Source organism: Hipposideros armiger, unplaced genomic scaffold, assembly GCF_001890085.2.
Source record: "Hipposideros armiger isolate ML-2016 unplaced genomic scaffold, ASM189008v1 scaffold_319, whole genome shotgun sequence".
NCBI lineage: Eukaryota > Metazoa > Chordata > Mammalia > Chiroptera > Hipposideridae > Hipposideros > Hipposideros armiger.
The window spans coordinates 155,805-172,382 of record NW_017731669.1 but is presented as its reverse complement, the minus strand read 5'-3'; the positions used below and the strand labels follow the sequence as shown (position 1 = coordinate 172,382).

Below are 16,578 nucleotides of genomic sequence, written 5' to 3'. Positions count from 1 at the left end.
TCCCAAGCCAGTTCTTAATCATCGCGCCACTCGACCGGCCCCCCCTGAACTTCTTAAAGACCTCATTTCAGCCAGTAAATGGCAGAGCTGGCACTCATCCATTTAATTTCTAAACTGTTATTGCCAGAAATATGTTTGTTTATAAACATATATGTATCATTTATGTGTTTATATATAGTTTAGATTTTAAAAGTAATGCCTAGCCTCTCTAAGAATTTATCTTGATTTATGTCTTTCCCCCCCATCTTTATATACTTGATGTTTTGAGATGTTAAGTGGGTTGATCTGACAGAAGGTGAGATTTTTGAGAGAGGAAGCCGGTTGAAAGTAATTGCTGTTCTGCATTTTATGATAAGATAGCCTTGCTCTCTTCTGAAGATATAATTATGAATATTGGAGAGCTGAGCAATGAAAGACGATAGAAAGCATTTATTTTATATGTTATTATAGAATATAGAATACTGTTGTAGAGAACGTGGACAGCTTTTCTTTTTCTTTTTTTTTTTAAAGATTTTATTGGGGAATTGGGAGAGGGAAACAGCGTTGGGGAATCGGGGAAGGGGAGCAGACAATTTGCTGTCCTTTTGTTCTTCAGTCTAGTTGTGGAGGACGTCGTTTCACTGGCCCATGTTGGTATTATCATTGCGCTCTTCCCGGGTGCGGCAATCTTTCACCGGCCATTGGATGGCAGCTCACAAAAGCTCATGACTGCTGCCGGCCAGCCCCACTGCAGCCTATGCCGTGGCCAGGGACTCAGTAGCAGCCCAGCTCCAGGTTGAGCTGTTGTTCACCAACTTAGCTGTAGAGGGCGCAGCGTCACTGGCCCATGTGGGATCTGAACCGGGGCCCTACTGCTCAGAGCTGGCGTCCCAAGCCAGCTCTTAACCAATGCGCCACTCGGCCTGTCTTGGACAGCTTTTTTTATGCAGAACTCTTTGTTGATTAAATTGGCTTTTATTTGAATGTATTTCAGAAGTTTAAAAATATGTAATGTACTTTAATCTGCAGGATTGTTTATGCTATATAATTGAATACATGAATAGATTATACTTACTAATATAAATTATATAACTTTTAGATACAACTTTTAGTGAGAATATTTCTATAGGGCTCTCTATTACTCTTTGCACTTGAAACAAATTTACAAGATAAGCTCACAACACTTTCATGAAAGACAGCCTATGAAACACAACGTTGATTCTTTCTGATTTTAGGGGAAATGGGGGTTATATATAAAACTTGAAGTAGTAATTTTTAAAAACATGTATAATAACATTTATTGTTCACATAAACTTTTTACTTTTAAGTCAGAAGGATGTTCATTATGTAAAATAATTAGAAATAGCCTAAGTAAATTTTGTGACATTAAGACAGTGGGATGCTGTACAATTATAAAAATAATGTAGTATGACATTCATTGACATCTCATAGACCTCTGTGTAGCTAAGCATACTAAGCATTTCCATAGGCATTTATCAATAAATAATTCCTTCAGTAACACTTTAAAGTAGTCTGTGTCAGTGGCTTCCCTTTTGAACAGATGGTGAAATTGAAGCTTTCAAGGAAAACTCCCTAAGTTGGGGGTCTTGCCTAGCTTAAAGAGCTAGCTTAACCAGGGCAACACTACTAGTCTCCAGTCTCAGCTACCAGTGTTCTTTCCACTTGTTATGAAATCAGTGGTGTTATTTCTTCAGGTTTGGCTTTAGACTTGGCTTTTCTTCTACCCCTTTTGAAGTATCAGATGTCAGTCAGCTTTTAATTTTTAGTTTTTCAGTATTTTATGTCTACTGATTAGTACTTCTGAGATTATGAAAACTATAGTTCCTTGCTTTTAGCTGGGAAATATCTAATAAAACAGATATACTATAAATTAGATGCCTTCTAAAGGTAAATAAATCAGCAAGTTAAATTATATTTAAACCTATTGGGTAGCATTAAAAATGTAGGTGCACTTTTTTTTTTTTAAGTAATTTTATTTTTGGCATAAACATTTTGCCAGTGTTTTCCTACCAGTAAGTGCTGGGAGAATTAGTCATTAATCATACTACCAGTTTTAATAATTTCCATCTCACTTAGAAAGGTTAATAAAAATGTCTCTAATGATAAAATTAAAGACAAAAATGAATTCCTCAAGTACAAAATGAAGAGACAGTTTAAGATTTACTCCTGGTTGAAATGCATAAATAGCCACTGTAGCCACTTAGGCTCCACAGCCACTCTGTGTGTGTGTGTGTGTGTGTGTGTGTGTGTGTGTGTGTGTGTGTGTGTGTGTGTGTATTCTTCAAGTCATATAGCTTTTAGGATTAGAAGAAATGATGGAAGGTAGAAATAGCAAAACTTGACCCTCGGACAGGCTTCTAGACAGAACTGGCATGCCTGATGGGCACCCCTACTCTAGAGAAATAGACACGTTGGAATGTTTTCATGTACTGTGTTATACTGTTTATATCCTACTGAATAAACTTTAGACATTTTTGTTTGAAAAACCATTATACCTCTGAGAAGGTTTAGCTGAGTCAATTCTATGTCATTCTGAATTGATCCAGTTGCTTATTAACACTGTTGAAATCTCTTGAACTTAGAGTAACAGATTTAAGGGACTTGGACACCTAGGGAGAGATCACTAGAAGAAATAAGAGCTATATACTAAAAAGGTGGGAGGCAAATTGTCAAATATGTAAACATTAATTTCTTCACAATTTAAAATTATTGCAGTTATTTTAAGATTAATTGGTTCTATACTATTAGTCAAATATCCTTGTTATTTGTTAACTTTTACAGTGATGTCACTCATGTTTTTATCCTTTGACCTATTTTTAATTTTTATAGATAAAGTGGAGAACTTTAATGAAGACTATGAAAAGAATAGTCACCATATTTACAAAAATGCTGAAGACAGTACTAAAAAACCCAATGCAGAAACTATAGTGGCCTCTGGATACCAAGCAGATGAAATCAAGGAATCAAATGATACTTGGAACTCCCAACTTGGGAAAAGGTCAGAATCTCCATCAGAAATATCCCTGATTAAGGGATCTGTGAGAACTGGTTTGTATGAATGGGATAATGATTTCGAAGATGTCAGATCAGAAGATTGTATCTTAAATTTGGATAGTGATCCTCTTGTGGAGATGAAGGATGAGGATTTAAAAAATCGGTTGGAAAATCTAAATGAAGCCATTGAGGAAGACATCGTACAAAGCGTTCTTAGGCCAAGCAACTGTAGGACGTACTGTAGGGCCAATAAAGCAAAATCTTCACAAGGAACGTCAAATTTTGATAAGCTATTGGACGGCACCAGTCAGGCCTTAGCCAAAGCAAACAGTGAATCAAGTAAAGATGGCCTGAATCAGGCAAAGAAAGGCAGTGTAAGTTGTGGGACCAGTTTTAGAGGGACGGTTGGACGGACTAGAGATTACACTGTTTTACATCCATCTTGCTTGTCAGTTTGTAATGTCACCATACAGGATACTATGGAACGCAGCATGGATGAGTTCACTGCATCAACTCCTGCTGATTTGGGAGAAGCTGGCCGTCTCAGAAAAAAGGCAGATATTGCAACTTCTAAGACCACTACTAGATTTCGACCTAGTAATACTAAATCCAAAAAGGATGTTAAACTTGAATTTTTTGGTTTTGAAGATCATGATGAGACAGGAGGTGATGAAGGAGGTTCTGGGAGTTCTAATTACAAAATTAAGTATTTTGGCTTTGATGATCTCAGTGAAAGTGAAGATGATGAAGAAGATGACTGTCAAGTGGAAAGAAAGACAAGCAAAAAAAGAACTAAAACAGCTCCATCACCCTCCTTGCAGCCTCCTCCAGAAAGCAATAATTCCCAGGACAGTCAGTCTAGTAGTAATAATGCAGGTAAGACTTTAACATCAGCTACTTAGCTTCCTCCTAGGTACTCAGTTTTAACTTATGTTTAATTTTAATAGAAATGCTATTTAGAACCATAGATTACCTTATTCAAAGGTACAGCATTTTAAATGTTAACAATCAAGTTCCATGTTGTAAGGAGACAATTTATAGATCAAGGAGTCTTTTCATATTTGGTTTTTAATTCTACCGTTAGCACTTGAGAATTTGTGTGTGTGTGTGCGTGTGTTCAGGGTTCCCACACATCTTGATGTTTCAATTTTGAAAATCCAAATAAAATGGAGACATAAGAATAGATTTTGGACCTTTAGAACTACACTGATAGTAGACGGTTGTAATGAGGGAAATAATAGAAATTTAAAATTGATAAAAAGCCTTTGCATCTGGCTCAAAACTAATCAACTAATGTTAAAAACATTCTTAAGAAATCTTTCAAGTGCTAGTTAAGTATTTATTCAAGCTTAATGGAAAAATGTAATTTGTCTCTTAAGATAGTAGGACCAGTAATGACTAGAGTTCCTCAAGGAGTTGATAGTCTCCTTTGTGAGAGACAAACAAGAAATAGGTTAGCTTTGCTATAATTAAGTCATTACCTGACAAGGGCTTTGTGAAGTGGATTGATTGTTGAGTGAGGAAGAATATGTGAAAGCATGTGGGATATAGGGGCTATATTTATTTGTATTTGACCAAATAGAGTTTTTCTGTATGGCTTTATTTGTTAAGTAAGCTTTTGTCCTCTTAGGGGGTCATAAAGGAAGTGTCATTATGGTGAATTAGAATTCTGATAGTATTCTTACATATAAATTTATACTCTAAGTCATACTTGAGACTACCTACCATTTTGCCTACTTTACCTAAAAATAGTTTTGCCAGATTAGAATCACTCTTATCTTCGAAACTAGCGTTATACAGGAGTAGCCCCTAAGGGCTCACCCTTGACTCCCCTGTGCAAAAAATAAATAAAATAAGGATATTGTCAGAATTGTTCATGTTGTCTTGAATCTCTTCTGGAGATCAGAAGTTTGCATCAGCTTTGCTGGTTACTTGAGATCTGACCTGGCAATCAGCTTTACAATTGCTTTCTCAGGGGGATGGTAAGTAACAGTGTATGAAACCTGAGCTCCTGTCCTGCTTCAGTTTACTTAGCTCATATGCTAACCTTGACAGCAGATTATCTTAATCTGCAATTGGAAATCAGTGGCTGAAATTTACATCTTTGGGTAAGGTAACTTTTTTCAATTTTAAAATATGAATTCATTAGACTACCTTTCAAAAATTTCAAGTTGATACTAAATAAAATTTAAAATTAGAGACCATTTGATGGATACATTGAAAATTGGAATTTGAGTTCATATAATATATACAATAGCAAACATTTTTAAAGTTTGGGGTAGAGAAAAGTCTACCTATTTTTCTCTTCAATTTTAGGCTAGAAGAAAAATAAACATTTATAACCATTTGGGAAGTAATCTAATTTTTTCATTATTTTTGTGTGAAGACCTGCAAATCATTGAACTCATTGCACTAGGTCATTTTATATCTTTTGCCAAAGATAGCTTTTTTTTTTTAAAGATTTTATTGGGGAATTGGGGAAGGGGAAAAGTGTTGGGGAATTGGGAAAGGGAAAAAGCCAAGTTTTTGTTTTTCAATCTTAGTTGTGGAGGGCGCAGCTAGCTCAGCTCCAAGTCCAGGCACCATCTGGCTGCCCGAGGGCAGCTCCCAGCCACTCAGTTCAAGGTGCCGTGTTCAGTCTTAGTTGCGGGTGGGCATAGCGATTCATCCCATGCGGAGTCAAACTGGCAACCTTGTTAGGAGCACATGCTCTCACCACTGAGCCATCCTGCCACCTGTTGGCAGCTCAGCAGTAGCTCAGCCCGGGCACAGGCCACTGGCCCATGTGGGAATCGAACGGGCGACCCGTTGCTCAGAGCTCTCGATCTTAACCAACTGAGCCACTCCTCCGCCCCCCCACCCCTTTTTATTTTAAATATAATCTTTGTAGATGTAAGTGGGCATTCTTTGAAGATCAACATGATTCTGTGGCCTTAAATTCTAGATAAGTGATCAAGGTAGACACCACCTGATATGTGTATGTGTGTTTACTTTTTTTTTTTTAAAGATTTTTATTGGGGAATTGGGGGAAGGGGAACAGACAAGTTGCTGTCGTTTTGTTCTTCAGTCTAGTTGTGAAGGACGTTGCTTCACTGGCCCAAGTTGGCACCATCATTGCGCTCTTCCCAGGCGAGGCAGATCAGTCGTAGGCTTCTGGACGGCTGCTCACGCTGGCTGCTGGCCGCTCACGCCGGCTGCTGGCCGCATACGGTAGCCCATGGCAACCCACTGCCGCAGGGGCTGCAGCCTATGCCGTCGCCGGCGACTCACAGCAGCCCAGCTCCAGGTTGAGCTGTTGTTCACCATCTTACTGTAGAGGGCAGTGTCACTGGCCCTCATATGTGGGATCCGAACCGGGGCCCTCTGGTGTCCCAAACCAGTTCTTAACCATCGTGCCACTCGGCTGACCCGTGTATGTGTGTTTTAAACGAGACCTTATCAGTGTCAATGTTCATAGGTACCCAGCAGTTATTTTGTAAAATAATTGGTTTTGCCATTTACACAAAACGAGTACATATACAGCAACTAGGTTTCTCATTTTCTCTTGGTGGGGCGGGGGTAAGACAAGCAGAGTGAGAATGGGAGAATGAGAGTTAATATTGTTGGGAATATTTTGTCAACTGTGGTGCTTTTATTCTTTTATTATTCCCCTCCCCCCCAATATGTCTCCTCCCTTTCCACCAAATGTTCATAGACTGTTTGGTAGATAATTTGAAACATTAGAAAGCGAGTTCGTTTTGGTTACCATTTCAGAAAACTTGGATTTTACAGAGGACTTGCCTGGTGTGCCTGAAAGTGTGAAGAAGCCCCCAAATAAACAAGGAGACAAATCAAAGGAAAATACCAGAAAGATTTTTAGTGGCCCCAAACGGGTAAGTAAAGCATTATCAGTGATTTGTATTATTTAATTTCTGTTGGAGGGCATCAGCTGTTAATTTTTTATTTGAAAATTGCTAACAAACATGGCAATGAAAATTTCTTGCAAAGGATATATATGTCAGTTTTAAAAAACATTGTAACCATTTTTTCAGAAGTGTGGTAAAAATATATAACATAATTATATGCAAGTGTACAATTCAGTGACATTAAATACATTCACAATGTGTGTAATCATACATACCCAAACATTTTCATCTCCAACAAAATCTCTGTACCCATTAAACGATAACTTAAACTGCCCCTTTACTGCCCACTCCTGTAAACACTATTCTACCTTCTGTCTGTGAATTCTGGGTACCTCAGATAAGTGGCTTATTCCACTAAGCACAATGTCAAGGCCCATCATGTAGTTTATATCAAACTTTCATTTCTTTTTTTATGGCCGAATAATATTCCATTGTTTATCCATTCATCAGTTGGCAACTACTTGGGTTTTTCACCTTTTGCCTATTTGAGTCCCTGCTTTCAGTTCTTTTGGATATATACCTAGGAGTGGAATTTGGGGGACATATGGTAGGTCTTTGTTTAACTGCCAAACTGTTTTCCACCTTGGCTGCTCAAACGCATGGGGGTTCCAATTTCTTCACATCCTCACCAATACTTTCTGAGTTGTTTTGATAATACCTCTTCTAAGGATGTGAAATGGTATCTCATTGTGGTTTGATTTGCATTTCCCTAACTAGTGATGTTGAGCATCTTTTCATGTACTTAATGACCATTTGTATATCGTTTTTGAAGAAATGTCTATTCAGGTCCTTTGCCCATTTTTGAATTGTTTGTGTTTTTGCTGTTAAATTATAGGAGTTCTTAATATATTCTAGATATTAATCCAGTATTACATATATAATTTGCACATAGATTCCCCTATTCTGTGAGTTGTCTCTTTACTCTTTTGATTGTGTGCTTTAATACACGAAAGTTTTAATTACAGCGAAGTCCAACTTATTTTTTCTGTTGTTGCCATTGGTTTTGGTGTCATATCTAAGAAATCATTGCCAAATCATTGCCCGATGTAGCGTTTCCTCCTAGGAGTTTTATAGCTTTAAGCCTTACATTTAAGTCTTTGATCCATTTTGAGTTGATTTTTGTATGTGGTGTGAGTTAAGGATCCAACTTCATTCTTAATGCATTATGTAAGTCATTTTAATGTGGTTTGGCATAGGTATTGAGAATAATTTACTTGACTTTACCTTTTTATTAAAATATTTCTTTACTTAAATAGCTTGTTATAGTGTTAATTAGTTTCGTTAATGAAAATTACAGTTAGAAGTTGTCTACACCTTTTGTAGATGGAATTGCTTTTAAGCAACTAAAGAATGGAGTGTGTGTTTTTTATGGCTTTATTTTATTTTTATTCTTTCTCTCTGTAAAGAGCCAATTGGGAATCTTGTCAAAGTAATTGTGCTGTACTTCTCCCCCAGGTGCCCTGCCCCCTCCCCCGCCCTATGAGAAAAAAAAAAAGTGCTTAATGCAGATTTCAACAGAGCTAACTTGCTCTGGGGCCAGTGGCCAGGGTATTGTAGTGTAAAGACTATGGTCATTAATGCTTAGGTGAGATATTTGGTTTATATAAAATTGTGTGTGGCATGTATTGCTTTCCAGGAGCAACAGTTATCTTTTTTTTTTTTTTTTTTTTGGTTTTTTGGTCTCAGGACCACTTTACAATCTTAAAAAAATTATTGAGAATCCCAAAGAGCTTTTGATTACATGTTAACATCAATATTTATTGGGTCGTCGGGAAAGTCATGACGTATTTTTCTGTTTTTCAATGCAAAAATGTGTCATGACTTTCCCGACGACCCAATATCAAATTAAAAGTAGAAATACATTTCAAAAATACTTAGTATCTCACTTAAAACAACTCATTACATGTTAATACAACGTTTTTATGAAAACAATTTCCTAAAAAATGGAAGAATAACATCGTTTTACATTTTTTGCTACTCTCTTAAAGTTGCACTTAATAAAAGACAGCTAGAGTCTCATACCACTGCATTCAGTATATTTCATTATGATGTTTTGGTTGAAATGTATGGAGAAAATCCAGCCTCACACGGATACATAGTTGTATGTTAAATAGCTTCAGGTAATTGTAACATTTTAGTTGTATGTTAAATAGCTTCAGGTAATTGTAACATTTTTCTTTGATAATACACCAAAACTCAACAAATGGGTTCTTCTTAAAGATTAGTCACAACCTGGAATTTAAAACCATGCCTTGAACCTTCCATACTGTTCCATTAAAATCTAATAGTCTGCCTAGCACTTGGAATGGATTTTCTACACATGCATGCTTTGTAACATCAAACATTGGTCATTTGGAAAATACTGGTTACACTGATTTATGCAAATCTTTCAAATGATGACACACCTCATTATACAGTGTCAAAAAAACACATTAATATCACTGCCAAACTCATCAGAAAAGCCTGAGTGTTGGGAAGCTATCGAGTTCACAGTGGTAGGTAAAAGTTTTCCAAATTTTTAGGGTTTTTTGATTAAAAGTTGAAGTTTTTTCATTGATAGAAAATACTTCAAGGAAAATGACTGACAGCAGCTAGCCTACTTTGTTCAGTTCTGAGAAAACGTTTGCCTAATACCCACGTCTGTATAAGTACAGTTTGTCAGTAAAGAATGATGTGCCAGGAAAAAAGTGGCTAGTTCAGCTCAGAACTCAAACAGTAATGTTTTTCCTTTGACACAACCACCACAACCTTGTATACAACAGAGGTGTTTTATACATACTCCACACAGAATATTAGTGCATTCAAGGATTGCGATTTGATAAAATTAATATTTTTTACTCCTTTATTAAGGGCTTTTCCTTATGTGAGACTGGCATTTTATTTTTTAACTATAAAGTATGTGGCAGGGAAGAATATGACTACTTAATACATTTCAGAGTCCCTACCCTGAGGTGTGGTAAGGCACCAGCAGCTTTACCCATCATTGCTTTTGTACCATCGGTACAAATGTCAACATTGTGAAAAAGGCAAATCACATTTTATTATTGTGAAAATGTTTTTGGCTTTGTAGACACCCTGCAAGAGTTTTGTGGGTCCCTAGGGGCCCATGGACCACACTTTAAGAACTGCTGATTTATAGCATTCTAATTGATGTTTCTCCCTCTCAACTTTTTATTATGAAAACTTTAAAATATACAGAAAATGTGAAAGCAGTACGATGAATACTCATACCCCTCTACCTAGATTGATTTTCAGTTAGCATTTTGACATAATTAATTGCACACTCATGGCCCTCTCCCTGTCCTCCTCCTGACTTTCGTGTGTGTTTGTGTGTGTGTGTGTGTGTATACACATACACACTTTTTTTTTTTCATTCTTTGGAAGTTAGTTGTAGATAGCATACATCTCATACTTAACTGGTTATATGACTATAGTACTTAAGAAAATTAGTAGTTCTTTGATATACAGTAAAACCTTGGAACCTTGGATTGCAAGTAACTTGGTTTGCGAGTGTTCCGCAAGAGCAAACATTTTTATTAGATTGGTGCTAAAGTAATAGTGGTTTTTCCTGCTATTACTTTTGCACCAACCTAATAACACATTTTAATTTGGTAAACGAGCGATGTCTTGCAATACGAGTAGTTTGTTTCTGGAACTAATTATACTCGTAAACTGAGGTATTACTGTAATCTGACGTGTAGTCCGTATTCCGTTTTCCCCAACTGTCTCTAAAAGGTATTTTATTCCCCAAACCATAATCATTTAGTTGTTACATCTTTAGTCTTGAGCAGTCTCCTCATCCAAAAATTTCTGATAGAACTGATTTTTTTTTTTTTAAGATTTTATTGGGGAATTGGGGGAGGTGAACAGTGTTGGGGAATTGGGGAAGGGGACCAGCCAAGTTATTGTTCTCCAGTCTTCATTGTGGAGGGTGCCAGTCGCCATCTGGCTTCCCGTCGGCAACTCGTGGCCTCTAAGCTCAAGGTGCTGTGTTCAGTCTTAGTTGCGGTGGGCATAGCCACCATCCCATGCAGGAGCTGAGCCAGAAGCCTTGTTGTTAAGAGCGTATGCTCCATCCACTGAGCCAGCCGGGCGGCAGCTCAGCTCAAGGTGCCAAGTTCAGTCTTAGTTGTGGGTGGGCGTAGCTCTTCATTGAACAGGCAATTTTGTTGATACACTACCTGAGCCATCCTGCCACCTGTTGGCAGCTCAGCGACAGTTCAGCTCGGGCGCAGTGTCACTGGCCCATGTGGGAATCGAACTGGCGGCCCTGTTGCTCAGAGCTTGCAATCTTAAGCCAACTCTTAACCAGCTGAGGCACTCGGCCGGCCCCTGATGTTTATTTATTTATTTATTCATTCATTCATTTTTTTAACAGCCTAGGATATTTGTCTTGTAGAATGTTCCATATTTAGAATTTATGTGCTTGTTTCCTGATGATGTAATTTAAGCTGTTACTCCACTATATTAAAGTCATATAATGTCAGAGAACACTGGAGGTTATGTCTACTAGCTTGACTAGGTTTAGGTTAAACATATTTTGGCAAGAATACTTCAAAGTTATATTGTATATGTTGCTTCACATTATGAGCTACACAGCACATGGCTATTCTACTGTTAATATTGTTTGACCACCTAGTGAAGGTTGTGATCACTGGCTTTCTCCAAAATAAAGGTACATTTTTTTTCCTCTTACAATTTAATTAGCAAATAAGCTTGCAGGTGCTGCTCTGGCCTTATGTCTGAAGATCCTGTTCTCCGTATTGTTTTACCTCATCATTTTAGCACCCGTTGTTTATCTCTGCCTGCATCACTGATTACACTGACAGATGCACAATGGAGTGTTCTAATTGCTGTTTCTTTCCCATTTAATAACTGGAATTCTATACAGGAGCCCCCCTGCCCCTCCCCCACTATCACTATATAGACTGAAGAAGATTTACTTACTAAATGTATTTACAATATATTTGGCCAGTGTGAACCATTTTAAGATGTCTCTTGTGTCCTTTTGATATTACCCCCTCATCTTTGAGCCACCTCCCTTGCTTTCTGCACAAAAGATGGCCCAGACTCATCTTGTCATTTACCTGTTTCAATCATGGAATCATCTTGTACTTTACCTCTTTCAATCATGGAATCATCTATTTATCCAAGGGTCCTTGATTATTTTTTGGGAAGATTAATTAGTACTTCGAAACCCGGATCTGAGTGCTGGGTGTATTTATTGCTTCTAGGCTTTCATTGGATAGAGCTATGAAATATGTTGAAAAATAAACTATGAGTTCATATTGCTAGTTTCATTTCAAATTTAACATTACAGAATTTTGTATTTCGCGTATTACTTGCTTTATCCTACAGCACACATTACTTTTGAAATTATAATACCAATATTAGTGGTATTTTTCTTTCCAGTTCTTTTTGTCTTTAGATTATTTCACTAAGGATGAAGTCATAGTGATGTTCAAATGTTTTTTTTTTTTAAATTGGGGAATTGGGGGATGGGAACAGCGCTGGGGAATTGGGGTAAGGGGAACAGACAAGTTGCTATTGTTTTGTTCTTCATTCTAGTTGTGGAGGACGTTGCTTCACTGGCCCAAGTTGGCACCATCATTGCACTCTTCCTGGGCAAGGCAGATCAGTCGCTGACTTCTGGACGGCCGCTCATGGCGGCTGCTGGCCACTCACGCTGGCTGCTGGCTACACACGGTAGCCCATGGCAACCCACTGCAGCAGGGGCTGCAGCCTACGCCATCACCTGTGACTCACAGCAGCCCAGCTCCAGGTTGAGCTGTTGTTCAGCATCTTAGCTGTAGAGGGCAATGGCACTGGCCCTCATATGTGGGATCCGAACTGGGGCCCTGTGGCGTCCCAAGCCAGCTCTTAACCAATGTGCCACTCAGCTGGCCCTCAAATGTTTTGAAATAATTTTATCTTGTGTGCTTAATTCAGTGTTAATTTGAGTTCATTTGTACTTTTGTTCAGTTTCTTAACTTAGTTTCAAACTTAATGTTAGAGTCATTTCTTTGCTATTAAATGGCTTAGAAGGTAGCAGTGTACATGTACTTGACCCAATTATGAAGGAATCTCTCCGCCTAAAGTAAATCAGGTCACGCAACCTAGTAGGCAGAAGACCTATTTAATGTTGATAATGTCAGAGGACATATTGCTTAGTTATAAAACCAAAAGAGCCATGAGATTGAACGCATTTGAAAGATGTAATATGGGTAAAGCCCTTCCTTAAAACAATAGTGCTAAACAACATTCTTTTCCTTTAAGAGACTTAGTAAGCTTGAAAAATGAAACTGATCCTAACTGTTCTAGTCCTTTAATACAAAGTAATAAAAAATGCTTTAGCTCCCGTGGAAGTTATGTGTCTTTATGAAGATATCTAGGTAAAGAATGTAGAAGCCTACTTCAGGAAGAGAGCAACAAGAAGTTAAGCTGTATAAAATCCCTAGCTCTTGTAAGAATAGGTCATCCATTTGCCTTCACGACACTTAAAGACTACTTAAGAGGTGTTAAAAAGAAGAGAACCACTGAGAAACAGAAATAAGAGAAAATTTATTGGGTTGTCAGAAAAGTCATGACACATGTTTGCAACAGATGGCACTAGTTCAGTTTTGGAAGCACTAGAGTTATTCGCATCTATGTTATTGCTATGTCATTTGACAGCTGACAGTTCTAGCTTCATTCTAAAAAAAACAGCGATTTGGTTGAGTTTTGGAGATTTTACAAGTTGAAGATGGAAGACCAAACTGCATTTTTGCCTTGTTTTACTGTTTTACTTTCATAAAGGGAAGAAAGCTCTTCAAGCTTGTGAAAAGTTGCAAGAAGTTTACAGAGACAGTGCTCTACAATAACATCAGTGCCAACGATGGTTCACGAAATTCCATGCTGGTGATTTTGATCTCAGTGACGTTCCTCGGTCAGGGAGGCCCACCGAGGTTGATGAGGACAAAATAAAGGCATAGATTGAGTCAAACCCACGTTACACGACACAAGAGATTGCAGAAACATTGTACATCCATCATTCAAGCGTTCACGACCACCTGAAGAAGCTGGCATACGTAAGCAAGCTCGATATTTGGGTTCCGCATGAACTCAAAGAAGTTCATTTGATGGCACGTATAAACATCTTCAATATACTCATTAAACCTGAGGAAAACGATCCTTTTTTAAGGCGACTGATAACTGGTGATGAGAAGTGGATTGCTTACAGCAATGTGGTGCGCAAACGGTCTTGGTCCCGACGTGATGATTTGCCTCAAAGGACATCGAAAGCAGACATTCTTCAGAGGAAGGTTATGCTCTCAGTATGGTGGGATTTTAGAGGTGTCGTGTTTTTCGAGCATCTACCAAGGAACTGAACAATCAATTTGAATGTGTACTGTCGGCAATTGGACAGTTTGAACGAATCCATCATCCAGAAACATCCAGAGCTTGTTAATTATAAAGGAGTTGTGTCCCATCGCGACAATGCGAGACCACACACAAGTTTGATCACCCGTCAAAAATTATTGGAGCTTGGATGGGATGTGTTGCCACACCTACCATACTCACCTGACCTTGCGCCATCAGTCTTCCACTTGTTTGGCTCTCCTCAAAACTCCTTGCGTGGTATAACATTCAATTTAGATGAGGCTGTTTCAGTTTTTTGCAAATAAAGACAGGTCCTTCTATGAACGAGGAATTATGAAGCTCACTGAAAGATGGCAAACGGTTATCGCACAAAACGGGCAATATATCATTGATTGATCTTTGTTCTTTATATAAATAAATGACCTTTAAAAAACAGACAAAATACGGCATGACTTTTCTGACAACCCAATATTTAGTTTGCATGAGTGTAAAGGAATAGAGGAAATAAATGGGATCAAAGTTGCATGCATTAAGTGGCATGTATAAATCAGTATAGTGGAAATGATAGATTTGTTTTATGTCCAAGAAATTAGCATTCGTGTTTTCTGTGCAAAAATAAGATAAACTCAATTCCCTAAGGAATTTTTATGTAGGTTACTTAGGTTACCCCCAAAATCTCCAGAGAAAAAAGAAAGGTGGGGGGAGCGCTAGGTAGGTTGGTGTAGGCAATGTTCTCAGCAGTTCTAGTTGTCTGTTATAATAGAAACACACTCATGTAGTTGATAGGCCAGTGGGAGGACCTGGATCTTCTCTAATCTGATTAGATTTAAAGACACTAATGACCTTATTTCCAAGTGGTTAAGAGGCAGCCCCTGGCTTATAGTGGCAAGTTTCCCTCCCTCCCTATCAGGCTTTCTTAGCCTCAACACTGTAGATGAGTTTTGCACTGAATAAATCTTTGTGGTAGAAGATGGCCCTGTATGTTAGAGGATACTTAGCAACATCCGTGGCCTCTGCCTGCTCTAGATGATACTAGCACCCCCCACCCCTGCCCATTGTTTCAGTTGTCTGCAAACATTGCTAAATGTCCTTTGGGGGTGTCAGAATGGATACTTCACCCCTTTGGGGAGGTGTGTATGACTTGAGAGTAAATTGCAGACTTAATGCCCATTACTCCTAAATAACTTTAATTTGTACTTTGTAAACATAGCTACAGTATTACCCATGAAAGCCAGGAAGTTAATAACATTGATATAACAACATTATGTAATCCACAGATCCATTAAAATTTCACCAATTGTTTCAAAAAATTTCACAAATTGTTCCTTTATAGCAAAACAATCCCCCCTCCCCCCAACACACACATCTCCCAAAGAGCCCATAATCTAACCCAGAATCATGTTGTTGTCACAAGTCTCTACTCCCTTTCAGTGTGGAACAATTGTGTCTTTCCTGGTCTTTTCATGGCTTTGACGTCTTTGAAGAGTTAAGATAAGTTATTTGTAGAATGTCCCTCAATTTGTGTTTGTCTAGTGTTTTCTCATTATTAGATTTAAGATATGTGTATTTAGCAGAAATACCACAGAAGAGATGCTGTGTTCTCACTGCACCATACCAGGAGGCACAATGTCAGTTTGTACCATTACTGTTGATGTTATGTGATCCCTTGGGTGATGTCTGTCGATTCCTCAACTTTCCTCATCAAATTTTCATCCACTAGTTTGGCATTGATTCTTGCCTGCAACAGTGTTGACTATGATGGTTGTTGAATATTTTTCCTAATTATATCACTCATTCTACAGTTATTAGTTTTGGTCTTCTACTCTAACGTAGATCTTTTTCTCTCCTCCATGTATAAGATTACATGTTTTTATATGTTCATTATATATAATATGTAAACATTTATTCACACATTTACATATTCATTCCTTTATGTCAGTACAAACATGGAATCCCGTTTTATTCACTCATTTCTTGCTGTTTAACTGATAGTAGTATCATTATTTTGATGCTAAGATTTTCTTAGATTAGGCCTATGGGTGTTTCTTCAAACTGACTTTTGATGTGTCTCACCATTTTGCATTTTCTTTCTTACTGACATTGAAACTTCAAGTTCAAGGTTTGTCATATACATTCCCAGCCCTATAATCTGCCATTTCTCCCTGTTTTCTCTTAATGGAGAATGGTATTTAGAAATACAGATGTGGTAATTTCTTATGGGGTGTTAGTTCTTCTAGGCCTTCTTTGAGATGACAGAGCTAGGAAATTTAAATACATGCCCCTCTCTCTCTCTCTCTCTCTCCCTCTCTCCCTCTCTCCC

General features: G+C 37.9%; 1 protein-coding gene across 2 annotated transcripts in view; it reads left to right on the top strand.

The window, feature by feature from the left end:
- WAPL (WAPL cohesin release factor) overlaps positions 1 to 16,578 on the top strand; it is a 97,223-nt gene that overhangs the window by 22,749 nt on the left and 57,896 nt on the right. The window contains exons 3-4 of one of the 2 annotated variants that reach the window (XM_019660516.1): positions 2,830 to 3,870; positions 6,766 to 6,866. In XM_019660516.1, the coding sequence (XP_019516061.1) occupies positions 2,830 to 3,870; positions 6,766 to 6,866 (1,142 nt within the window). Of the gene's footprint in view, positions 1 to 2,829; positions 3,871 to 6,747; positions 6,867 to 16,578 lie in introns of both variants that reach the window. The other variant, XM_019660514.1, reaches the window with a different exon arrangement.